This window comes from Dictyostelium purpureum, assembly GCF_000190715.1.
Source record: "Dictyostelium purpureum unplaced genomic scaffold DICPUscaffold_11, whole genome shotgun sequence".
Classification (NCBI taxonomy): Eukaryota; Evosea; class Eumycetozoa; order Dictyosteliales; family Dictyosteliaceae; genus Dictyostelium; species Dictyostelium purpureum.
Window position 1 is genome coordinate 28977 of NW_003519348.1, and position 25791 is coordinate 54767.

The 25791-nt window shown below is 24.6% G+C and overlaps 10 protein-coding genes across 10 annotated transcripts; 6 read left to right on the forward strand and 4 right to left on the reverse strand.

The window, feature by feature from the left end:
• The first annotated feature begins 294 nt into the window (after positions 1 to 294).
• DICPUDRAFT_96440 (uncharacterized protein) lies at positions 295 to 2590 on the forward strand. The gene is made up of 2 exons (XM_003283602.1): positions 295 to 413; positions 797 to 2590. The coding sequence occupies exons 1-2, from the start codon at positions 401 to 403 to the stop codon at positions 2308 to 2310; spliced, it is 1527 nt and encodes a 508-aa protein (XP_003283650.1). The 5' UTR covers positions 295 to 400; the 3' UTR covers positions 2311 to 2590.
• Positions 2591 to 2948: 358 nt separating this feature from the next.
• On the forward strand, positions 2949 to 3932 carry DICPUDRAFT_52429 (uncharacterized protein; the record flags this gene model as incomplete). Its single annotated transcript, XM_003283603.1, has 1 exon — positions 2949 to 3932. The coding sequence occupies one exon, from the start codon at positions 2949 to 2951 to the stop codon at positions 3930 to 3932; it is 984 nt and encodes a 327-aa protein (XP_003283651.1).
• A 251-nt stretch (positions 3933 to 4183) lies between these two features.
• DICPUDRAFT_147361 (uncharacterized protein) lies at positions 4184 to 5176 on the forward strand (the record flags this gene model as incomplete). The annotated part of the gene is made up of 1 exon (XM_003283604.1): positions 4184 to 5176. The coding sequence occupies one exon, from the start codon at positions 4184 to 4186 to the stop codon at positions 5174 to 5176; it is 993 nt and encodes a 330-aa protein (XP_003283652.1).
• A 2285-nt stretch (positions 5177 to 7461) lies between these two features.
• DICPUDRAFT_147362 (uncharacterized protein) lies at positions 7462 to 7748 on the forward strand (the record flags this gene model as incomplete). Its single annotated transcript, XM_003283605.1, has 2 exons — positions 7462 to 7485; positions 7599 to 7748. The coding sequence occupies 2 exons, from the start codon at positions 7462 to 7464 to the stop codon at positions 7746 to 7748; spliced, it is 174 nt and encodes a 57-aa protein (XP_003283653.1).
• Positions 7749 to 9385: 1637 nt separating this feature from the next.
• On the forward strand, positions 9386 to 10416 carry DICPUDRAFT_91146 (uncharacterized protein). The gene is made up of 3 exons (XM_003283606.1): positions 9386 to 9647; positions 9725 to 9781; positions 9841 to 10416. Exons 1-3 carry the CDS (start codon positions 9452 to 9454, stop codon positions 10353 to 10355), a joined length of 768 nt encoding a protein of 255 aa, XP_003283654.1. The 5' UTR covers positions 9386 to 9451; the 3' UTR covers positions 10356 to 10416.
• Positions 10417 to 11014: 598 nt separating this feature from the next.
• Positions 11015 to 11966, forward strand: DICPUDRAFT_96443 (uncharacterized protein; the record flags this gene model as incomplete). The annotated part of the gene is made up of 2 exons (XM_003283607.1): positions 11015 to 11610; positions 11689 to 11966. The coding sequence occupies 2 exons, from the start codon at positions 11015 to 11017 to the stop codon at positions 11924 to 11926; spliced, it is 834 nt and encodes a 277-aa protein (XP_003283655.1). The 3' UTR covers positions 11927 to 11966.
• A 115-nt stretch (positions 11967 to 12081) lies between these two features.
• Positions 12082 to 14622, reverse strand: DICPUDRAFT_74635 (uncharacterized protein; the record flags this gene model as incomplete). Its single annotated transcript, XM_003283626.1, has 1 exon — positions 12082 to 14622. One exon carries the CDS (start codon positions 14620 to 14622, stop codon positions 12082 to 12084), a length of 2541 nt encoding a protein of 846 aa, XP_003283674.1.
• Positions 14623 to 14779: 157 nt separating this feature from the next.
• DICPUDRAFT_147366 (uncharacterized protein) lies at positions 14780 to 16267 on the reverse strand (the record flags this gene model as incomplete). Its single annotated transcript, XM_003283627.1, has 1 exon — positions 14780 to 16267. The coding sequence occupies one exon, from the start codon at positions 16265 to 16267 to the stop codon at positions 14780 to 14782; it is 1488 nt and encodes a 495-aa protein (XP_003283675.1).
• Positions 16268 to 17979: 1712 nt separating this feature from the next.
• DICPUDRAFT_26246 (uncharacterized protein) lies at positions 17980 to 22812 on the reverse strand (the record flags this gene model as incomplete). The annotated part of the gene is made up of 5 exons (XM_003283628.1): positions 17980 to 18155; positions 18216 to 18511; positions 18576 to 18713; positions 18788 to 19295; positions 21750 to 22812. Coding segments are annotated over 5 exons (2181 nt in total), but the record flags the coding sequence as incomplete, so codon positions are not given.
• Positions 22813 to 23477: 665 nt separating this feature from the next.
• Positions 23478 to 25610, reverse strand: DICPUDRAFT_74639 (uncharacterized protein; the record flags this gene model as incomplete). Its single annotated transcript, XM_003283629.1, has 6 exons — positions 23478 to 23554; positions 23622 to 23643; positions 23727 to 23776; positions 23852 to 24122; positions 24262 to 24352; positions 24421 to 25610. 6 exons carry the CDS (start codon positions 25608 to 25610, stop codon positions 23478 to 23480), a joined length of 1701 nt encoding a protein of 566 aa, XP_003283677.1.
• Positions 25611 to 25791: the final 181 nt, after the last annotated feature.

Below are 25791 nucleotides of genomic sequence, written 5' to 3' on the forward strand. Positions count from 1 at the left end.
TATTATTATTTTTATTTTTATTATTATTTTTTTATTTTTATTATTATTATTATTTTTATTATATTATCATAAAATCAAAAAATTTTCTGTTTGTGTGTGTGAATTTTCTTCAATATACCTCCACTTTCCAATTCCCGCTAAAATTTTTTTTTTAAAAAAATTTAAAAAAAAATTAAAAAAAATTGAAAAAAAAAAAAAAAAAATTAAAAAAATTGTGAGGGGTCAACGTAAAATTTTTTTTTTTTTTTATTTTTTTTTTTTTATTGTATAGAATATATCACATATTATTTATCCTCATTATCAAATATCATAGATTATCCTTTTTTTCATAATCTAAATAAAATAGGAATCAATCTTCCTCAATTTTCATCAATCATTAATATATCTATTAAATTTAGTCATGATATGTTCAAGTAAGTAATAATTTTTTATTTTTATTTTATTTATTTGTTTTTTTTTCTATTTGTTATTTGAAAATTGATAATAGGAAAAAAAAAAAAAATTTAAAAACAAAAAAAAAATAAAAAAATTTTAAAAAAAAAAATAAAATAAAAAAAAATAAAAAAATAAAAAAAATAAATAGATAATTATACTATTATTTATATATATATATAATAAATATAAATAATCTACATGTAGATAATATATACATATAGATAGTATATATAGATAATATATATAGATAATATATATAAATAATATTTAATAGTAAATTTTTTTTTCAAAATTTTTTTTTTTTTATAGTATTTATTTATACAAATAACTAACTAAAATTTTATTTTATTTGTTATTATAGTTTCAGGTTCTACACCAGAAGAACCAGTAATTTCAATTAAAACTGGTAATGTTTATGAAAAAAGATTGATAGAGAAATATATAGATACTAATGGTAAAGAGCCAACTACCGGTGAACCATTAAGTCTACAAGATTTAGTTGCTATTAAAGTTGGTAAAACTGTTAAACCAAGACCAGCTACTGCTACCAGTATCCCAAGTATGTTACAATTATTTCAAAATGAATGGGATGCTTTAATGTTAGAAACCTACACATTGAAACAACAACACGAAAGTATTAGATTAGAATTAGCCCATTCAATGTACCAATATGATGCTGCTTGCAGAGTAATTGCTAGATTAGTAAAAGAAAGAGATGCTGCCAGAGCTGCTTTAGCTAATGTACACAATATAATACCACAAGCTAACCAACAATCCGCTGCCTCGACTACTTCATCTACCACAAATCCTGCCGCTGATATAGAGATGTCCAACGAGGATTCATTAGATTCTAGTGTCCTCGAAAAGATCACTGAGGCAGCAGCCGAGTTAATTAAAGCCAGAAAAGAAAGAACCACTACCAATTTCCCATCTCAGGAAGAAATTAAACAATTTAAATCTGTTGAAGCTCAAACCAAAGGTATTATTTCAAGTGTTGCTATCAATACCGAGAACGATGATGTCTTGGCTCTTGGTTCTAAAGATTGTAACATTTATGTTTATCACCGTTCAACTGGAGAAACTGTTGCATCACTCAAAGGTCACAGTGGTCCAATCAATAAAGTTTTATTCGCTCCACATAACACCATTGTCTCTTGTTCAGAAGATGCCACCATCAGAGTTGCTAAAGCTGGTGAAAACCCAATTAGAAAGAATTATTCACAATACAAGAATGTATCATGCTTTTCTGACCACAAAGCTTCTGCTACCGATATTTCACTTCATCCAGTTGGCAATTATGTTTTCTCATCATCACTCGATAAATCAATCAACATGTACGATATCGAACAGGGAAAATTATTAACAACATTTGGCTCATCTTTTGGTGTTGGGTACACTAGCGTTGCTTCACATCCAGATGGCATGTTTATTGCTTCAGGCACACAAAATGGTATTCTTAAAACTTTTGATATTAAATCAAAAATCAATAATTTCAACTTCCAAGGTTTCCAAGGTTCTATCAAATACATTAGTTTCTCTGAAAATGGTTATTATGTCAGTGTTGCCGATGACCATGTTGTCAAGCTTTATGACCTTAGAAAAGCTGGTAATACTCCATCACCAGATATCCAAACCATCAGCATCGCTGATCAAACCATTAAATCCATTGATTTTGATTACTCCAGCCAATATCTTGGTATTGCTACAAATAGTCATCTCAATATGTACAGTGTTAAAAACAAACAAAAACCACCAATTCAAGAAATCACCAATTTCAATTTGGACTGTTTAGATTTTAAATGGTCTAGACCCACTTCAAATTTATTTGTCACTTCATCAATTTCCAAAAATTTAATTAATATTTATTCATTATAAAATAATAATCAATATTATAATAATCATTTCATTTTTTTTTTATAAAATAATAAATAATAACCACCACAATAATAATAATAATAATAATAATAATAATAATAATATTAATAATAATATAGATAATCATGCAACAGTAGTAATCATATAATTTACCTTTAAAATTGATTAATTAATTAATTTTTAATTAATTAAATTTTAATATTAGCCACAAAAAAAAAAAAAAAAAAAAAATTATTGTTTAAAATATAATAATTTTATTCATATCGTTATAGTTAAATTCAAAAAAAAAAAAAAAAAAAAAAAAAAAAGAAAAAAATATAATATGTCTATTAAAATAATAAAAATAAATAATGGTCATGGTCTTAAAGAGGGATATGACTAAATTTTTTAAAAAAATCCATCATCTTAAGGATCTACTTTTATTTCCTAAAAAGTAATTTATTGCACCAATTTTTTTTTTGACAGAAAGTAGTGCAAAGAAACTAATTCTGAAAATTATTTTGATTCTGTCTTTAACGAAAAATAAAAAATATTATTTTTAAAAAAAAAAATTAAATAAATTACAAAAAACTTTTATGACATATTGTTAAATAAAAAAAAAATCATTGCATAATATTATACAATATATTTATTCACAAATGCAAAAAGAAATTGTAATTTATAAAAATATAGCAGAAGGTTTAGTTGAAAAACTAAAAAGTCATAATTATAAAGTGACACAATTTAGCACAGTAAATGATTCAAATAGGGATGAATTTCATAAATCATTATTAAATGCAAGTGGTATTGTAGGTACCCACGTCAAAGTAAATGAAGATTTATTAAAGTATGCACCAAGTTTAAAAGCAGTTTCAACAGTATCAGTTGGTTATGACGATATTGACGTCGATTATATGAGCAGCAAAGGTATTGCTGTTATGCACACTCCAAATGTCTTAAATGATTCAGTTGCAGATCTTATTATGTCATTGGTTTTAACCACTTCAAGAAAGATTGTTTTTACAATGGATTATATGAGAGACCATAAATGGAATGGCCCATTACCATTAAATTGTTTTGGTCAAGAAGTACATCATAAAAAAATAGGTATTGTAGGTATGGGCAGAATTGGTGAGGTTGTTGCAAAGCGTTGTAAATTAGGTTTCGACATGGAAGTTTCATATTATTCACGTACCCAACATAAATCAGTTGAAGATCTCTATGGTGCTAAACATTTAGATTTAGATACTCTTTTAAAAGAAAGTGACTTTGTCATTGTTATTTTACCATCAACACCACAAACCAAACATATGTTCAGCCACAAGCAATTCGAAATGATGAAGAAATCAGCAATTTTTATCAATGCAGGAAGAGGACCAGTGGTCGATGAAGAAGCTTTAATCGAAGCATTAAAATCAAATAAAATTGCAGGTGCAGGTTTAGATGTTTACGAAAAAGAACCACTCGATAAAAAATCACAATTGTTAACATTAGAAAATGTAGTTGTGGTCCCACACATTGGTTCATGCACTTCAGAAACTAGAAATTTAATGGCAGAATGTGCAGTAGATAATGTTATCAATGCTTTAAATGGAAACATCGAAAAGAATTGTGTTAACTATAATGAATTAAAAAACAAATAAAAAACATAGTGTTTTAATTTTTTTTTTTTAATTTCTTTTTTTTTTTATTATTATCTTTATTTATTTTTTAATAACAATAACAATTTAAAAAACTAAATCTGAACATTAAAAAAAAAACAAAAAAAAAAAAAAAAAAAAAAACCAAAGAAAAAGATGATTTTTTTTTATTTTTTTTTTTTAAATTTACGAAAAATAGATATTTGTTTCATTTTTTTTTAAAAAAAGCAATAATTAATAATACTAAAAAAACAATGCAAAAAGAAATTGTAATTTATAAAAATATAGCAGAAAGTTTAGTTGAAAAATTAAAAAGTAATAATTATAAAGTGACACACTTTTATTCAATTGATGATTTAAATAGAGACGAATTTCATAAATCATTATTAAATGCAAGTGGTATTGTAGGTACCCATGTCAGAGTAAATGAAGATTTATTAAAGTATGCACCAAATTTAAAAGCAGTTTCAACCATTTCAGTTGGTTATGATGCGATTGACGTCGATTGTATGAGCAATAAAGGTATTGCTGTTATGCACACACCAAATGTCTTAAATGATTCAATGGCAGATTTTATGATGGCTTTAGTTTTAGCAGTTTCAAGAAAGATTGTTTTTACAATGGATTATATGAGAGATCATAAATGGAATGGTCCATTACCATTAAATTGTTTTGGTCAAGAGGTACACCATAAAAAAGTAGGTATTGTAGGTATGGGCAGAATTGGTGAGGTATTTGCAAAGCGTTGTAAATTAGGTTTCGACATGGAAGTTTCATATTATTCACGTACCCAACATAAATCAGTTGAAGATCTCTATGGTGCTAAACATTTAGATTTAGATACTCTTTTAAAAGAAAGTGACTTTGTCGTCGTTATTTTACCATCAACACCACAAACCAAACATATGTTCAGCCACAAACAATTCGAAATGATGAAAAGATCAGCAATTTTTATCAATGCAGGAAGAGGACCAGTGGTCGATGAAGAAGCTTTAATCGAAGCATTAAAATCAAATAAAATTGCAGGTGCAGGTTTAGATGTTTTTGAGAAGGAACCACTTTCAGAATCACCATTATTTTCATTAGACAATGTAGTTGTTGTTCCACATATTGGCACGTCAACTATCGAAACTCAAAATATTATGTCAGAATGCGCAGTAGATAATGTTATCAATGCTTTAAATGGAAACATCGAAAAGAATTGTGTTAATTATAACAATATTAAAAATTTAATCAATAAAAATTAAAATAAATATATTTTTTATTAATTTATTTATATGTTACAGTTTATTTGATTTATTAAAGAAATATTAACTTTTAGCCAATGGGAGGGTATATCCCCTTCTTTTAGATTTCTCTAAGTTTAAACCAAGTATTTGGGTTTAACCAATAAATTTTGAATTAAAAATAGTGGTAGTACCTTGGCCACTGAAAATAAAACATATATTGGTATTTTTATCTATTTTCTTCAAATGCACAATTTGTCTTAGTGAAACAGAGACCAGTGAACTCACAAATATTGCATGCGTTCATAGATTTTGTTATGTATCGAAGAATGGTCCAAATGCTACCGTACCTGCCCAAACTGTAGACTACCATTTAATGACATCAACGTAAGTAATTCATTAAATTTATATTAATACAAAATAAATAATATATATATTTATTTCATTTATTATTTATTGAAGAGAGTAACTAGTCGTCAAGATTTATAGGGTAATGAAGATAAATATGACAATGATTAGATAGATATCAATCAATATTGAAATTGATGGCGGTTAAATTAATAGTTTAAATTCTTTATTCAATGTTTCATTCTTTAGAACTCGATGAAGCCTAAATTATTATTAAAATCGTTTCATTCAATGGTTCAATTATTGAAATCGATGGAATTAAGAAAAGTCATCTACATCATCCAAGAAATAATCATCTTTATCAACTTTTGTTAAAATAAATAATGCATCACACTGATTCAAATCTACAGAAAAATTCTAAATATTCCACTTTCAAATATATTTAGATAATTATTATTATATTTAGATATAAAAGATTCTAATATATTATTTAATTCTTAGTTAAGTTAAATCCAATTTTTCATTTTTTCCGCCAACACAGTCTTCATTTGTCTTCTAAAGGTAATTAAAATGATAATATCTACATTATTATATTTGAATAAAAAAGAGACTTATATTTAATTCATATTTAGTTAAATTCTTTCTCTTTCATTATCAACACGTACTATTTAAAGTCAATGCTTAAGGTAACTATAATGTTAATATTTACATAATTATTTTTTTTTTAAAAATAGAAACTAATATTTAATATTTTTTAGCTCTTTCTTTTTCAATATCAACCGTTTTCAGTATCGACCCATTTTATATCACACATTAAACATTGGGGCTATGTAAATATGGTTTTTAAATTGGTCTAGTTATGCTCATCCATCAACTATACCACAGCCAAAACTTATGCCAATATTGATCCAAAAAAATATAAAAATAATCAATTTAATTTAAAAAAACAATGTTTAAATTTGAAAAAAAAAAAATGTATAATTTAAAACAATTTTTAAATTTTAAAAAAAAAACAATGTTTAAATTTAAAAAAAAAAAAAAAAATTACAACAGAAAAAAAACAATGTTTAAATTTTGTGTAACGTTATTCAAAGTTTAAACAATGTTTAAATTTAAAAAAAAACAATGTTGAATTTAAAAAAAAAACAATGTTGAATTTAAAAAAAAAAATGTTTAATTTAAAAAAAACAATGTTTAAATTTGAAAAAAAACAATGTTTAAATTTAAAAAAAAAACAAATAAAAATATAATAGTAAAAAAAAACAATGTTTTAATTTAAAAAAACAATGTTTAAACTTGGAGTAACGTTTTAATTTAAAAAAACAATGTTTAAAATTAAAATAAACAATATTTAAACTTTGAGTATTTTTAAATTTAAAAATAAACATATATAAGTTTATAATATTGATAACAATAATGAAGGTAATAGTCGTAATATAAATAACAATAGAAATAACAATAGAAACTAATAATACCCTTTATAACAATATTCTCAAATAAAAATTAGCATCGTCACTCAGCCATAGAAACAAATTTAAAAAAAAATTCATCCACTCTTTCTCTTCTATGTCCTTTCAAACTCGGGTAAATCTGCTGAAGCAAAACTCAAATCAATTAATATAATACATGTACCAAATTAGATTTTGATTCAGGTGCATGTTTATGTACAAATTAAAAAAGTTGATATAGAGACTGATGCATGTTTATCATGAACGAAAAAAAAACATATTAAACTTAGATCCAATTAATCAAGTAGCTCATCTTTCTAATCAACTATTTTATGAATATCATTAATTGCTCTGGCCAAGCAACTATGATAGAAATCAAAAAGTTTTAGGGAGGCTTTTGTTACTATTGATCAAATTATGGAAACAGTCACAATGGTTTTTTTTAATCAAAGGTGTTTAAAAATGGCTCTCCAAAAGAATTAGTAACTGATAGAGATTCAAGTTTCAAAAATGAAGTCTTTTTTCTGTATGAATGTAAATTTATAATCAGACTTATAAAGTACAAGAATCTTTCAAATATATGAAAAGAATAATGATTTAACACCATTTTCATTTCCAAATCTATCAACATTTCCATTACAATAAAGATTAGGAATCAAAAATATCAAAATTTACCATCAACCACTACAATTAAACTATTGGAACATAAAGATTATGAAAAATCACACCTTCCATTAACTGGTAAAGAAGATCCAAGCACAATTAGATCAATCTATATTAGTAATAAACCAAAATAAATAAATAATAATTAAAATAAAAATTTCAAATTTTCTAAATAATAAATAATTCTAGTTATCAAATAAATATACAATTATTTGTTTATGAATTGTAAAATTTTTTTTTTTTAAATTAAATAGTTTAATTTTTTTTTGCAAATATATAGTTAAAAGTTTATTTATTAAAATTTTTTTTTTTTTTTTTTAAAATAATAATCACTTTTGAAGTTGATTTGATTGACGATCTATTGTAGACCTGATTTTGAATTAAACATAATATTTTTTGTTTAATTTTTTACAGTTAATTTTTTCTTCTTTAACTAAATAGAAAAGTAAAAAATTAATAAGTTGTTTATATAAATATTTTTTTATAAAATTTTATAATTACAGTGATATGTAAAGTTATTTTTTATAAAAGCAGTTTGACCATCAACAGTAACATAGATATTAAATGTTTTATTTTGATATTCATTTTTTTGTTTCATTCAACCGAATTTAATAAGCATGTATTTCCTCTTTGGGATCTAAATGAAATGGCAGCTCTTGGGCTAAGGTAGTTGCCATATATTGTAACCTCACCTCCACTTATAGGGATTGAGTTTATTTTCAAGAATGTTATCTTATTGTAAAACCTAAATAGTAATAATTTATTTGTTAATAAAATACTTTATTTAATTTATTGTACATTTTAAGCCTTCAATACAACCACAAAAATGTTCTGTGTCAGTTTTGGTTTTACATGGTTCGCCAAGTTGGCCAAGTGGTCTGCAATAAAAATGAAGATACAAATATTACAGAAACAAATAAATAAATTATAATAAAAAAAAAAACAAAGGAGAAAAATATTATTGCTAAACTTTTTATTATGGCTATTACATTTTAATAATAAAGAGGAATTATTTATATCAGCAATAAAAAAAAAAATTAAAATGTTTTAATTAAAAATTATAATTGATAAATTTAAAATAAATCTTGAAAAAAAAAATTAAGGTGATAAAAAGCATTTCATTAAAAATATAACCAACAATTTTGAAAAAATTAAAAAAACACATTTACCAAACACGTGAAATTTTTGATTTTTTTTTTCACAAATTCTCTTTTGATTTTTTTGTGAAGTGGGTATGTTTCATTAAAAACCAATAAAAAACAAAAATTTTAAATTTTTTCTTTTTTATGAATTGATTAAATTACAAAAAAATAAAATCTAAATTTTTTTTTTGTAAAAAAAAAAAAGTTTGATGGTGAAAATATCAATTTATAAGAAATAATATATTTTATTAATTTTTAGGAAGGTGTGTTTTCATAATGGGTCACCTTTGATTTGAAATGTAAAGGGCCAATTATTTTATAATACCCATATTAAAAAAAAAAAAAATTACAGTCATCATTAATTTTTAAAAAAAAAGGTTGTTTTTTTTATAATTTTATTTTTTTTCATAATTAAATAATTTTTTATCACTTCCAAAAAAAAGGATTTTGTTTATTAAAAATAATAATATCAAGAAGTTGGAAATGTAATAATGGGCAAAAAAAACCTCTAAGATATTACTAATATCATTTTTTCATTTTTTTTTTTATAATTTAAAATATTATTTTAATTTGTATGTTTTAAAAAAAATATTTAAAGACAAATTTTTTTCATTTTAAAATCATTACAAATCAATTTCAACAATCAAACAAATAATTTATTAGTGTTTACTTCTTTAAAATATATTCAAAATAAAATGTCACAATCACTTAACGGTTTAGTCACTTTATTAGCTAATGCTCAATGCCACCTTAGAACCAGTACCAATTGGGACGGTAACCACACCCAAGCCAATTCAGTTTTAAACTACCAAAACAGTAAAGATGCTAGATTCGATGGTTCAGAAGCCTGGTGTGCCTCAGTTGTAGATGCCAATCAATTCATTATTGCTGGTAATTATTTATAATGATTATTTTATATGAATATAATATCGTGTTTCTAACTATATTATTTCTTTTTCAAAATATAGGTTGTGAAATCCCAAGAACCTTTGTTGCCATTTCAATTCAAGGTCGTGGTGATGCTGGTAAGTTTTTTATAATATAATTTATTAAAAAGTATATACTTATAAAATCTTTTTTTCAGACCAATGGGTTACCTCATACAAAATCAGATACACCTTAGATAATGTTACCTGGTCCGATTATAGAAATGGTGCTGCCATTCAAGGTAGTACTGATCGTAATACCGTTGTCACTCACTTCTTTGATAGCCCAATTAGAGCTCGTTCAGTTGCCATTCACCCACTTACCTGGAGCGGCCATGTTTCATTAAGATTTGAACTCTACACCCAACCAGCCCTTTCAACCTTCACCCAAATTGGTCATGTTCAATCTGATACCAATGGTGCCTTAAACGCTGGTACTGGTGCTCGTGAAGTTGTTGTCCCAGTTACTTTCCCAGTTACTTTCAGCAAAGTCCCAGAAGTTTCACTTACTTTTGACTTAATTGATGCAACTGCTGATGAATCAAAACAAGTCCGTGTTGAAGTTGAAGCAAGAAATGTCACCTCTAAATCATTCGAATGTGTCTTCAAGACTTGGTGGCACTCAAAGGTCTACCTTCTCAAAGCTGATTGGACTGCCTCAATCAACGAATAAACAAATTGAAATTTTATATAGTTTGTTTAATTTTTGCATATTAAATAAAATTGTAAATTATAAAAAAAAAAATATATAAATATCTGCATTTCTTTTGTTAAAATTAATATTTAATTAAATATATTATAATATATTTTGTTAATGATGTTGATGATATTAATGATTGATTTGAAAATATTTTATTAAGCTTTAAAGAGTAATAGTAAGAAAATTTTTTTTTTTCCAATTGCAGGATAAGAATCGTCCTCTTCGTCGTCAAATTAAGGGCCAAATAAAATCAAAAAAAAGTTCTTTATTTTAATATTTTCTTATTATGAAATTTTATTATTTCTTAAAGTTGTAACTTTTTATAGTTGCTTTAGTGATTATTCTACAATTTTCTATTTATAATTACATATTTATTACCACATTGCAAATATATAATTTAAAAAGCTTTTTATAAAAAAATATTATTTTTAATTATTTTTAATTTTTTTTAATTTTTTTTTTTTTTTTTTTTTTTTTCATTTTTCATTTTTTTGTATTTGTGTGATAAGAAATTATATTTGTTTTTTTTTTTTTATTTACATCATCATAACAATTGTTTAACCCCCTTTTTTTGTTTTTATTTTTTTTTTCAATAAATAATAAATAATAATCAATTTAATAAAAAAATAATAATGAATAATAGTTTTATATTGTCGAAAAATAAAAAGATTGTTGAAGGTGAAGAAGACGAAGAGGAAGAAGAAATTTATGATGAGGAATATGATATTAAACCAGTAGCAATTTTACCAAAGAGTAGTAGTAATTTAAATATTAATAAAGAGATATCAATAAATGATCACCCAGAGGATTTAGTAGTTGGCGCTAATTCACCTTTAGAAATTAATAATAGCACAAAAACTGAAAATCCAGAAATACCTCTAGATTTAGATAGCAATAGCGGCAACAAAAATAATAGTAACAACACCAATAACAGTAATAACAATAATACTAAAAAAGACACAAATAGCCTTGAAAATCAATCAAATGAAAATACAACTGACTTAAAAAAATCAACAGGAGATACACCAAATAATACCACCACTACAACTACAACCACCACTGCTGCAGCTAAGGAAGAATTTTCACCAATTCAAGTGGTTTCACCTTTATCCTCACCAGCTTCATCATTATCTTCATCCATTTTATCTCAAAGCTTAAATGAGCATTTACAATCTACAGTTGCCCCACAAAGAAAATTATCAGCATCACAACAACCACAAAGAATTCCGTAAGTTTATTAATAAAAAACTTATAAATCTTTTATTTTAAAATCATTACTAATCAATTAATTGGTTATTTAAATCAGATTAAGTTTAGGTGAAAACAAACTAAGAGAATATAATGAAACTTTAAGAAAATCATTTTGTTCAAGATCACACAACCTTTATTTTTCAATTAATAGAGAAGTTACAAATGCAAACCAACATTTGTCAAGTGTACTTGAAGTTGTCAAAAGTATACAACATAATATTAGACAATCAAATGATGATATTTTAATCCTTAGCGAAAAATTAGAGCAAACCGAATGGTCTTTGCAATGTTAAAATAATAAATGTAAATAAAATTCAATAACTTTTTTTAAATAAATCTAGATTGGATAGTTTTAAAATCAATCATATTTTTTCAAAATTTATTAAAAATATTTTAGAAAAAAAAAAAAAAGAAATAGTTTTTATTTATATTTTATTTTATTTATGTTTTAGTTATCACTTTTTACATTATAGAGATTTGAATCTGGTTTCTTATTATATCTATTTGGATTTTTTTCTATGTTTTTTGTTGAACGTTTGGTTTCGATTTTTGATGGTAAAAACACATGGGTTTGATTTTGTGGGAGCTTAATACCTCTTTTAATAGCACGTTTTCTGTCAAAAGAGTTAACTACTTCGTGATATTGACCCTCTTTGAAATCGGTCAACTGTGGTAAATCGAAAATTTCACCTTTTCTATCGATAACGATTTTTGAAATTTTTTTATCTCTAATTTTGGCATTTGGATTAAATTTGACACGTGGTAAACCGTCTCTTGTTTGGGGACCTTTATAAGTTTCAATGATATTCTTTTTTAATAAAATTTCGGCAACTGCTCTTTTCTCTTGTTTACTATGATATTTGGTTTCTTTATCTAATGGTAATTGAGTTTTTGGTTTTTTATCTTGATAATCTTGATAATCTTCATCATCATCATCGTAATCGTTATCATCATTATATTTATTATTTTTAGTTGGTTTATTTTTGTTATTGCTAAAGCTTTGATTGGTACTGTTGTTTAATTTTGATAATTGTTTTCTATTTTCTACCCATGGACCTGGAATTTTAGTGAATTTACTTGTTATACCAGTTGATCTTTCTATATTATCAATTAAATGTGATTCATCCAAACCTACAGTACGTTCACCTATTTTGAAAATTTGTTTTACCGGTGAAACAAATGTTAATGAAAAACCTTCTCTTCCATTTCTACCGACACGACCGACTCTGTGAAGATAATCTTCAGAGACGTGTGGAACATCTAAATTTACAACGGCTTCTAAGGTATCGATATCAACACCACGGGCCATAACATCAGTTGATATTAATATATTATAACCACTTTCTTCATCTCTAAACATTTCTAAAATTTTATTTCTTTGTGTGATTGAATAGTCTGCATGGATGGATAATGCATTGATTTTATATTCTTTTAGCATTGCTGTTAATTTCTCTACACGTTGTTGAGTTCTTGCAAATACCAATACCTTTCTGTTCTTTAATGAAGTTTTACCCTTTCTTCTGAGGAAATAGAGGAGTAAATGTGATTTCAAACGGTAGTTAACATGATAGAAAAATTGCTTAACGGTGGTTGGTGCAGAGAGATCTTTATTTAAATCTACCATTAAGTGGTTTGGAGCGAAACGAGTTATGAGTTCATCTAATTTGTGATTAAGTGTTGCTGATGTTAAAACTGTTTGCATTGTGAATGGTCTGCTTCTTGATCTAACTTTTGGTAAGAAATCAAATATATCTCTAATATCTGGGAAGAAACCTAAATTGAATAATTTATCAAACTCATCTACCACTGTCATTCTAACTTGTTGTAATGAAACGACTTCTTGATTAATTAATTGGACTAATCTACCTGGGGTACCGACAATAATATCGACACCACTCTTTAATGTTTCGATTTGTTTCTTTTCACCAACACCACCAATTAATGTTAATACTCTAAGATTTCCTATGGATGATATCTCTTTTCCGAATTGAACATTTTTAACAAGATCGCTGATTTCTTTTGAGACTTGAAGTGCTAATTCTTTGCTTGGTAATAAAATGATACCAATTGGATCAACTTCATTAAATGGCTTCTTTTGGTTTCTATTTTTTAATCTTTTCAATCTTTCAATATTATTGATTTCTTCTTCTGATTTTTTAATTAAATTTCCATTTTCATCAAAATCTTCAACTTCAAACTCTTCTTCCTCTTCCTCCTCTTCCTCTTCTTGGAAATATTCATCGTTTTCATTGGTTGATGGTTTATTTTCATTTTCTTTAAACTCTTCCAAACCTTCAATTTCACTTTCATTAATTTCTTCGATTTCATATTCTTCTTCAGATTGAACCTCTTCCTCTTCATACTCCTCATTATCCTCATATTCTTCGTACTCTTCTTCAGATTCTTTTTGTTTCATCTTAAATTCACCATCATTTTCGTCTTCTTTATTGAAGAGTTGATAATTTTCATTAAATTCATTGTTTTTTAAATATTCTAATTTGTTTCTTTTGAATGTTGATAAAATTTGAATGAAGGGCAAGGCATAAGCAGCAGTTTTACCACTACCAGTGACAGAAGAGAATAAAATATTTCTACCTTTAAATATTAATGGTATAACTTCAGACTGAACTGGTGTTGGTTTTTCCCATTCTTTTTCTTTAATTGAATCTAAAATTTCTTTACTGAACCCAAATTTATTAAAATCTTTTTTTTCTTTTTTTTTTTTATCTCGATTTAAATTTTTAAATTTTCTTGATACTGATGTTGAATAATAGTTTTTATTTAAATCTGAATCTAAATAGCTTATGTTATGAATACTCTCTGTATTAATAGTATTTAATATGGATTTATTTAAATTAAGTTTATTTATGGATATTGGTGTATTTGTGGATGTAGTTATTAATCTACATGAAATTTTATTTAAATTATTATTATTATTATTTAATAATGAGATTTTATTAAATCTCTTTGAGAGATTAATTAAATTCATTATTTGTTTTTAATAATTATTAAAAAAAAAAAAATTTTAAATTTATGAAACGAGAGACGAAAAAAAAAAAAATTAAAAATTAAAAAAAATTAAATAAAAAAAATATTTTTTATTTTTTTTAAAACAAATAACTGATGATTTTATTTTATTTTTTTATTTAGTAAATAAATATTTTATTATTTAAAATTTGAAATTGTATTTTTTCATCTGCAACCAAAGAGTAAATATTAATTTCGTATATATTTAAATGAAGATCAAATATTTTATTTGTGATATCTTTGATTAGGTTAAAATGTTCGAAGGTTGCAGATTTTCTAAATAAAAGTACCAGTGAATATAATTGAAGTGAATTCGAATTGTTTTTGAGAATTTCTACTAATTTATACAAATCTTCAATTTTGGTCCATTCCATATTCAATAATTTTAAAACTCTGATTGATTTATTGTAGGATACAATTTGCTCTATTATAGTTGTTGCTGATTCAAGTAGTTTGTTTTTAATTGGAACAAATGATAAAGTTTTGAGTGTCCTTGTTTCTCTGAGTGCTGAAATTATATTATTATCGATTAAATCGAAAAAATAAAAACCGAGTTCTTTGATTGTTCTATTATTTAATATTAGTGATTTTAATGAGTTTGTTACAAAAGAGTAGTCCAGGTTATCAATATTGCATTCCCCCTTCATACAGAGATCAGCTAGAGCTAACCATTTGATAGTTCTATTTTCACTTAGAGTATGGATCATCATTTCAAAATCATTCTTTACTTGATTTCTATAGTTGCTCGGGAATTCGATATTTTGACAAAAGTTTTTACATGTCTTCCTTAAACTGATATCGGTAGTTGGTAACTCTACATTATTAACTGCCCTAATAATATCGTGGAAATAAATGGGAATAAACGCAATTTCTAGCTTTGTCTTTTCGTTGTTGATTCTTGCTAATGTTTTTGGCTCTACGTGATCCAGACCTACAATGTCGATTGATTCAAGAGATTCCATTTCAAATAATTCGCTGTAATCCTTGTGTAAATATGAATCTTTGTATTCCAACTTTTTAGGTAATAATTTTGTAACTATATCAAATCTATTTTTTCCTTGTGTCTCTGAATTTACTGGTGGAAATCCACATAGTGTAATTTTATTGATTTTTAAATTATTGATTTTATCTAATAAATCTTTATCTTCAAAATTAATTTTGAAATTAAATTCGACATTATCTTGAAATTTAATATTTGGATAGTCTATGTATGGATTAAAATTTTTAATTGGTTTTTCGATATTTATTAAAACCTTTAAATTATTATTATTATTATTTTTATAATCATCATTATTAACAAATTCATAGTAATCTTTATATGAATGAAATAGTCTAATATTTGGATCTTTTATTATTTTGAACTGACTATTATTGATATTGTTTACCATAAGAGGTTTAAAAAAGTCAAAACTTAGATAGCTTAAACTTGATTCTAACGATAACCTGGTCAATTTGAACCAACTCTTACACACTAATGCATAATTGATAATTTCATTATTATTTATTGCTTCATTATATCGAGCTGATCGAAATCTATATAGTTGACCATTAATTTTTTGAAATATTATAAAATCAATTATGTACCCATAAATATATAATTGCATCATTTAAATTGATTCAACTTTAAAAAAAAAAATTAAAAAAATTAAAAAAAAATATATTTTATATAATAATTCATAATTAATTCCTTCAAAATTCAAAAAAAAAAAAACCCAAAAAAAAACCAAAAAAAACTTTTTTTTTTCCATATTATTATTTAATGATTTTTAGGGCAAAGTTGATAATTTTGGGGTTTTTTTGAATTTTAAAATTTTTTTTTTAATAATTTAAATATAATTATTCATTGTAACATCAATTTTATTATTTCTAATCCCTATATAACAGTATATGATATCTTTTTAAAACATTATCAAAGGAATTTCTTGTTTAAATTTATATCTTAAAATATTGTCGAAAATCTTTTAATTTTTAAAAATACATTTTGAATTTTATTTTGTTGTTTAATATCTTATTTTTACCTCCTACTTCAATAACACAATATCATTTTACAAACACCTGATGGAAAGCCAATCTTCAATACCTTTCCACTTTATTTACAACTATAAAATAAATTTCTAATATCTTTATTAATTGGTACTAATTTGTTATTTCAAACCATAAACTACCATTGAAGAAACATCAAAATAAAAAACAACAAGACTCCTCGAACCACACACTTTTTTATTTTTCATTTTTTGTCATATTTATGCAATTTTATGTAAAAAAATATATGACAAAAAATGATAAAATATGAAGAATAAAAAGTGTATAGTTCGAGGTGTATATAATTCAAAAATCAATCAGGATAATTGTCAGAAAAATATTCACTAGAATCAAAACAAAACAGATTGATTAATTAAAAAAAAACCAACAATTAAAAATATTAAATAAACTGTTATTTTTTTTTTAAATATATATTTTTAGTAAACTTTAAATATAAATAGTTGATTTTTTAAAAAAATATGTTATAACTTAATTGGTGTTGGTATACTCTTTTTTACCAAAGCAAGAACTGAATATTATGATGCAGTAGCTATACCACATCTATCGCCGGTGTTTCTTCTCATTCTAAAAACTCCATTATTGTAAATCATCAATTACTTTTTTTAAAAAAATTATTCACTTATTTTTTAGAGATTAAAAATTATCAAAGTTGTCCTCATTTTTTTTACCTTAATTTATTATTATGTTTGTATTAATATTTAATCTTTTTTTTTCACGAATGAGCAGATAAAAGGGAGTTTAATTAATTGTTATAGTTTAAAAAAAACTTTGTATAAGAAACAGTTTTAAAAAATTAATAATATTAAAATTACCATAGATAGATAATAATTATTTGAATTAAATCAAAAATAACAGTACATACACACATTGTTATTTGTTTTGTTTTCGTCCATTTTTTAAAATTTTTAACCAATTTATATATTTTTTATTATTTTTATTTAAAATTTTATAATTATTTTTTTTCATATTTAAATTACATTCATTATAATTTTTCCTTTCAAAAACCTTTATAAAACAATATTAATATTTCATTTTTTGAGAAGAAGACATGAGTCATTAAATTTACGAGCTTAAAAAAAATATTAAATAAACTTTTATTATTTTTTAATAAACTTTAAATAATTGATTTTTTAAAAAAATATGCTATAACCTAGCAACATATGGATATGATGATGCAGTGGCAATACCACATCTATCGTCAATGTTTCTTCTCATTCTAAAATAACCTATTATTGCGAATCATCAATTAGTAATGAATAAATAAAATGTAAATAAATTAAAAAAAAAACACATACCACTCTCGCCCCAACCAGAACCCTATTATGGCCAATTTTAAAATATAAACATAATTAGTATTAATAATAATATATAATAGATAATAGATAATAATAATACCACTTACCCAACTATTTTTAATAATCCAATAATCAACACCCTTTTCTGTGCCATATCCTATATAATCAAAATTAGTCTTCAATAAATAGATATTTTTTTTTTTAAAAATATACTTACCAAGAACTACAACTGCATGTGTTGTTCTATATTTATCACAACTAGCACTATCGTAAATGCCACTCTTATAATACTTGAATTCTGGAGTAGATGCGTCATAGGCAACTGCAACTGGTCCAAATAAGCTAACAACATCAGCTAAATGATTTTCATCATGCTGTTTAATCATGGAATAAGAAGATATTGGTGAATAATTTTTAAATAAAGCACGACATTTATAAAGTCTTCCCTCATATGGATAATCTATAGCCCTTTTTATACCATTTTCCACTATATATTTAAAAGCATTATGCATCCTAAATATTAAAGTAGTGTGTTAATATCTAATACTATCTATTGATAGATATATATAATACTTACCAACCACCACTACAACCACCGTTATTATAAGTACCTGTACAATCAACAATTTGTTGTTCTGAAAACTCTTCATCCATTCCGTTTTTATTTTTATAATGTGCCTCAAGTGTGCCAATAGCAGAGAAAGCATAGCATGATCTGTAAAAAAAAAAGCAATTAATTTGATTAGTAAATAAAAATTAAAATAAAAATATAAAATAAAAAGTATTTACCCGCATTCTCCTTGATTTTTAACGTTTTTACCAATTCCCCGATCTCTCCAATCAATACTATATGGTCTTTGATAACTTTTTAATAAGCCTGGTTTGTTTGTTGGGGTCTCGGTTTGATTAGAATGATAACAAGTATAGTTGACTTGTTGTAAATCTACCAAGACTGAAGATTTCATTATATATCCAAATCTAATTGATCCGCCTATTGGAATAGATGATATCCATGATGGTAATCCATATTTATTTTCACCAATGGTTGAAACTTCCCAAATTTGTTGAGCTTGTAAATAAAAGTTGAAATCATTGATTAATAATGCTCCATCATTTGTAATGGTCACCTTAACTTGAATATAATCATCAGTTTGACCACTAACCCATGAAGTTTCGATAGTTTGTTCAATTTTAGCACTACATGGACCTGTTGTTGGTGTTGGTGTTGGTGTTTCAGTTGGAATTGGTGTTTCAGTTTCAGTTTGATTCCAAAGTGATTCATCAAGTTCACTAGTATCTAAAACACTTAAATAAGTATGTTGAAACTCTTCATGTGTCATATCTGAAAATTGAGTTAAACCAAGTTCCATTGTTGTTTCATTGTTTTTATTATACTCTTGAACAAATCTACTTGAATCTTTGAAATTTTCATAAACTTTATAAAATCTATCTGCTGAATAAGTTTTATTAAATTGATTGGACCAATCAATAAACATCTTTTGATAATTAAGTTCTCTTTTTCTGCACTCTTTACCATAATAACCTATAAAACATCCACAAATATCACGACGATGATAACGATTAAAATGATGGTTTTTTTCTATTTTATCTTTATCTGTGTTATATTCATCTTGCTCTTGATCTTCCTCTTCCTCTTGATAATATTCTTCTTCTTTTTGTTGTTGTAATTTTGTATTGTCATAATATTTACATCTGTTGCATTTTTCATCTTGAATATCATCAAGTTCAATATAGTTGTGGTGGTGATGATTATGGTGATTGTGTTTATTTGGTATTTTAACTTTTACTACTACCTCTATGGTACCATCATCATCATAATATCTATCCTCTCTGTCATTATCATCATTATATCTACTGGATGACAAAGTTATACATAATGCTAAAATTATAAATAATGAAATTAATACTTTGATTTTCATTTTATTACAATAATATTATTATAATATTTATAATTGTTATGATAAAAAATTAAAAAATTAAAACAATTTTTATGCTAACATATTTATTATTTTAGTTATGGTTTTAACATAAATAATAAATTAATTAAGGTGTTTAATTTTTTTTATTAATTAAAAGTTTCGTAAAAATTGAAGATTTTCCCCATTATAATATATAACCGTTTTTCTGTGGAAAAAAAAAAAAGTAAACCTTCGGTTTTTTTAATTGATTTTTTTTATCGATTTGTTATAAAAAAATATGATAGCGCCATATTTTTTTTAGTTTTATAAAACCCTTTTTTTAATAAACCTTTTGTAATTTATAATTACACAAAAGTTATTTTTTTATTTTCATTTCTAATTACCTTTATTATCTCATCTAATTCGAGATCAATTAAAAATATTCTAAACTGTTACAATTATTTCTTTTCAAAAAAGATCTTGTGTTTATATTTTTTTTTTTTAAAAAATAAAATTTTTTTTTAAAATTAAAAAAAAAAGTAAAAATCTTTTATTTGAAAATTAAAAAAAAAAAAAAATTGGGGGTAAAAATTTTAAAAAAAACTAATAAATAAAAAAAAGATAAAAAATATTATCAATCAAACTGTTATTTTTTTTTTTTTTTTGAAAATATATTTTTAATAAACTTTAAATAATTGATTTTTTAAAGAAATTTGATTCGAGTTGGTATTTTCTTTTTAACCTATGCAACAATCGGATATGATGATGCAGTGGCAATACCACATTTATCGCCAGTGTTTCTTCTCATTCTAAAATAACCTATTATTGCGAATCATCAATTAGTAATGAATAAATAAAATGTAAATAAATTAAAAAAAAAACACATACCATTTTCACCCCAATCAGAACCCTATTGTAAACCAATTTTAAAATATAAACATAATTAGTATTAAGTTAATACTATTAACAATAATAATGTATAATGGATAATAATAATACTTACCCAACTATTTTTAATAATCCAATAATCAACACCGTTTTCTGTTCCAAAGCCTACATAATTAAAATTGGTTTTTCTATTAATAGATAATTTATTTTTAATAGATTTTTTTTTAAAAAAAATATACTTACCAAGAACTACAACTGCATGTGAAACTTTAAATTTATCACAAGTAGCACTATAGTAAATGCCACTCTTATAAAACCTGAATTCTGGAGTACCTGCATCATAGGCAACTGCAACTGGTCCAATTGTTGAAACAACATCAGCTAAATCATTTTCATCATTTTGTTTAATCATGACATGACTTAATAGTGGCGAAAATTTTTTATTAACAGCACGACATTCTTTAGCCCTACCCTCATATGGATAATCTTTAGCTTTATTTATACCACCAAAATCCTTAATATATCTATAAGCATTATGCATCCTAAATATTAAAGTAGTGTGTTAATATATAATACTATATATTTATAGATATATAATACTTACCAACCACCACTACAACCACCGTTATTATATGTACCTGTACAATCAACAATTTGTTGTTCTGAAAACACTTCATCTATTGCGTATTTTCTTTTATAATGTGCCTCAAGTGTACCAATGGCAGAGAAAGAATAGCATGATCTGTGAAAAAAAAAAATAATCTATTTGATTAGTAAATAAAATTTTAAATTAAAAAATATAAATAGTATTTACCCGCATTCTCCTTGATTTTTAACGTTTTTACCATATCCCCAAACTCTCCAATCAATACTAGCTGGCCTTCGTAAGCTTTTTAATAAGCCTGGTTTGTTTGTTGGGGTCTCGGTTTGATTAGAATGATAACAAGTATAGTTGACTTGTTGTAAATCTACCAAGACTGAAGATTTCATTATATATCCAAATCTAATCGATTCGCCTATTGGAATAGATGATATCCATGATGGTAATCCATATTTATTCTCACCAATGGTTGAAACTTCCCAAATTTGTTGAACTTGTAAATAAAAGTTAAAATCATTGATTAATAATGCTCCATCATTTGTAATGGTCACCTTAACTTGAATATAATCATCGGTTTGACCACTAACCCATGAAGTTTCGATAGTTTGTTCAATTTTAGCACTACATGGACCTGTTGTTGGTGTTGGTGATGGTGTTTCAGTTGGAATTGGTGTTTCAGTTTCGGTTTGGTTCCAAAGTGATTCATCAAGTTCACTAGTATCTAAAACACTTAAATAGGTATGTTGAAATTCTTCATGTGTCATATCTGAAAATTGAGTTAAACCAAGTTCCATTGTTGTTTCATTGTTTTTATTATACTCTTGAACAAATCTACTTGAATCTTTGAAATTTTCATAAACTTTATAAAATCTATCTGCTGAATAAGTTTTATTAAATTGATTGGACCAATCAATAAACATTTTTTGATAATTAAGTTCTCTTTTTCTGCATTCTTTACCATAATAACCTATAAAACATCCACAAACATCACGACGATGATAACGATTAAAATGATGGTTTTTTTTTATTTTATCTTGATCGGTATTATATTCATCTTGCTCTTTCTCTTCTTCTTGATAGTATTCTTCTTCTTGATCCTGATCTTCTTCTTGTTGTTGTTGCATTTTTTGTTGTTGTAAATTAGTATTGTCATAATATTTACATCTGTTGCATTTTTCATCTTGAATATCATCAAGTTCAATATAATTGTGGTGATGATTATGGTGATTGTGCTTATTTGGTATTTTAACTTTTACTACTACCTCTATGGTATCACCGTCATCATAATGATGTCTTCTTCCATGATATCTATCTTCTTTGTCATTATCATTATATCTACTGGATGATAAAGTTATGCATAATGCTAAAATTATAAATAATGAAATTAATTCTTTGATTTTCATTTTATTAAAATATTATTATTATTGTTATGATTAAATATAAAAAAATAAAAAATTTTTTATACTAACATAATTATTATTTTGGTTATGGTTTTTATATAAATAATAAATTAATTTAAGGTGTTTAATTTTTTTTTTTTAAAAGTTTCGTAAAAAATGAAGATTTTCCCAAATATAACCATTTTTTTATGCAAAGAAAAAAAAAAAAAAAGTAAACCTTCGGCTTTTTTAAAAGATTTTTTTGTTGAGTGGTTAAAAAAAATATGATATCATTATATTTTTTTTTTAGAAAAAACAACAGTTTAAAAAAAAAAAAAAACACTTTCATTATATAAATCATACAAAGATTTTTTTTTTTATATTTCAGCTAATTCGAGATCAATAAAATTTTAAAAATATTCTAAACTGTTACAATTATTTTCAAAAAAAATATTGTTTATATTTCTTTTTTTTTAAAAAATAAATTTAAAAAAAAAATATAAAAAACAATTTTAATTTTATGATTTTAAAAAAAATTTGGGTAAAAATTTTTGAAAAAAAAAAAAAAAATAAAAAAAAGATAAAAACAAACTATTAATTATTTTTTTTTTTTAAAAATATAATTTTAATAAATTTTAAATAATTGATTTTAAAAATATATGGTTTAATTTGAGCTGGTATTTTCTTTTAACCTAAGCAACAACTGGATATGATGATGATGTAGCAATGCCACATTTATCGCCGATGTTTCTTCTCATTCTAAAATAACCTATTATTGAAAATCATCAATTAGTAATGAATAAATAAAATGTAAATAAATTAAAAAATAAACATACCTTTCTCACCCCATTCAGGACCCTATAGTAAGCCAATTTTTAAAAATAATTATTTGTATTAATAATAATGAGTTATAATATATAATAGATAATAATACCACTTACCCAACTATTTTTAATAATCCAATAATCAATACCGTTTTCTGTGCCATAACCTATATAATCAAAATTAGTTTTTCAATTAATGTAAATTTTCAATAAAATTTTTTTTTTTTAAAAAATATACTTACCAAGAACTACAACTGCATGTGTTGTTCTATATTTATCACAATTAGCACTATAGTAAATACCACCGTTATAATACTGGAATTCTCGAGTAGATGCGTCATAGGCAACTGCAACTGGTCCAATTGTTGCAACAACATCAGCTAAATCTTCTTCATCATGTCGTTTAATCATGGCAAAACTTAATATTGATGAGTATTTTTCATTACGAGCACGACATCCTTTAACAGTGGCCTCATATGGATAATCTTTAGCTCTATTTACCACCAAAATCCGCTATATATTTATAGGCATTATGCATCCTAAATATTAAAATTATAGCGATGTTAATATATAATACCATCTATTGATAGATAAATAATACTTACCATCCACCACTACAACCACCATTATCATATTTAGCAGTACAATCAACAATTTGTTGTTCTGAAAACTCTTCATCTATTCCGTATTTTCTTTTATAATGTGACTCAAGTGTACCAATAGCAGAGAAAGAATAACATGATCTGTGAAAAAACCAATTAATTTGATTAGTAAATAAATTATAAATAAAAAATGTAATATAAATTTTTACCCGCAACCTCCTTGATTTTTAACGTTTTTACCATATCCCCAAACTCTCCAATCAATACTAGCTGGTCTTCCTAAACTTTTTAATAAGCCTGGTTTGTTTGTTGGGGTCTCGGTTTGATTAGAATGATAACAAATATAGTTGACTTGTTGTAAATCTACCAAGACTGAAGATTTCATTATATATCCAAATCTAATCGATTCGCCTATTGGAATAGATGATATCCATGATGGTAATCCATATTTATTCTCACCAATGGTTGAAACTTCCCAAATTTGTTGAACTTGTAAATAAAAGTTAAAACCATTGATTAATAATGCTCCATCATTTGTAATGGTCACCTTAACTTGAATATAATCATCAGTTTGACCACTAACCCATGAAGTTTCGATAGTTTGTTCAATTTTAGCGCTACATGGACCTGTTGTTGGTGTTGGTGTTGGTGTTGGTGTTTCAGTTGGAATTGGTGTTTCGGTTTCAGTTTGATTCCAAAGTGATTCATCAAGTTCACTAGTATCTAAAACACTTAAATAAGTATGTTGAAATTCTTCATGTGTCATATCTGAAAATTGAGTTAAACCAAGTTCCATTGTTGTTTCATTGTTTTTATTATACTCTTGAACAAATCTACTTGAATCTTTGAAATTTTCATAAACTTTATAAAAACTATCTGCTGAATAAGTTTTATTAAATTGATTGGACCAATCAATAAACATTTTTTGATAATTAAGTTCTCTTTTTCTGCATTCTTTACCATAATAACCTATAAAGCATCCACAAATATCACGACGATGATAACGATTAAAATGATGGTTTTTTTCTAATTTATCTTGATCAGTATTATTTTCATCTTGCTCTTGGTCTTCTTCTTGATCTTGATAATATTCTTCTTCTTCTTTTTGTTGCTGTATTTTTTGTTGTTGTAATTTTGTATTGTCATAATATTTACATCTGTTGCATTTTTCATCTTGAATATCATCAAGTTCAATATAATTGTGGTGATGATTATGGTGATTGTGCTTATTTGGTATTTTAACTTTTACTACAACCTCTATGGTATCATCATCATCATAATGATGTTTTCTTCCATTATATCTATCCTCTCTGTCATTATCATCATTATATCTACTGGATGACAAAGTTATACATAATGCTAAAATTATAAATAAAGAAATTAATACTTTGATTTTCATTACAATAATTATAATTGTTATGATTAAAAAAAAAAAATTAAAACAGTTTTTATACTAACATTTTTATTATTTTAGTTATGGTTTTTACATAAATAATAAATTAATTTAAGGTGTTTAATTTTTTTTTTAAAAGTTTCGTAAAAAATGAAGATTTTCCCAAATATAACCATTTTTTTATGCA

Coding starts and splice junctions, on each gene's coding strand:
- DICPUDRAFT_91146 (XM_003283606.1), top strand. CDS start 9,452: ATGTCACAATCACTTAACGGTTTAGTCACTTTATTAGCTAATGCTCAA. Junction 9,648..9,724: donor CAATCAATTCATTATTGCTG/GTAATTATTTAT, acceptor TTCAAAATATAG/GTTGTGAAATCCCAAGAACC. Junction 9,782..9,840: donor TCAAGGTCGTGGTGATGCTG/GTAAGTTTTTTA, acceptor TCTTTTTTTCAG/ACCAATGGGTTACCTCATAC.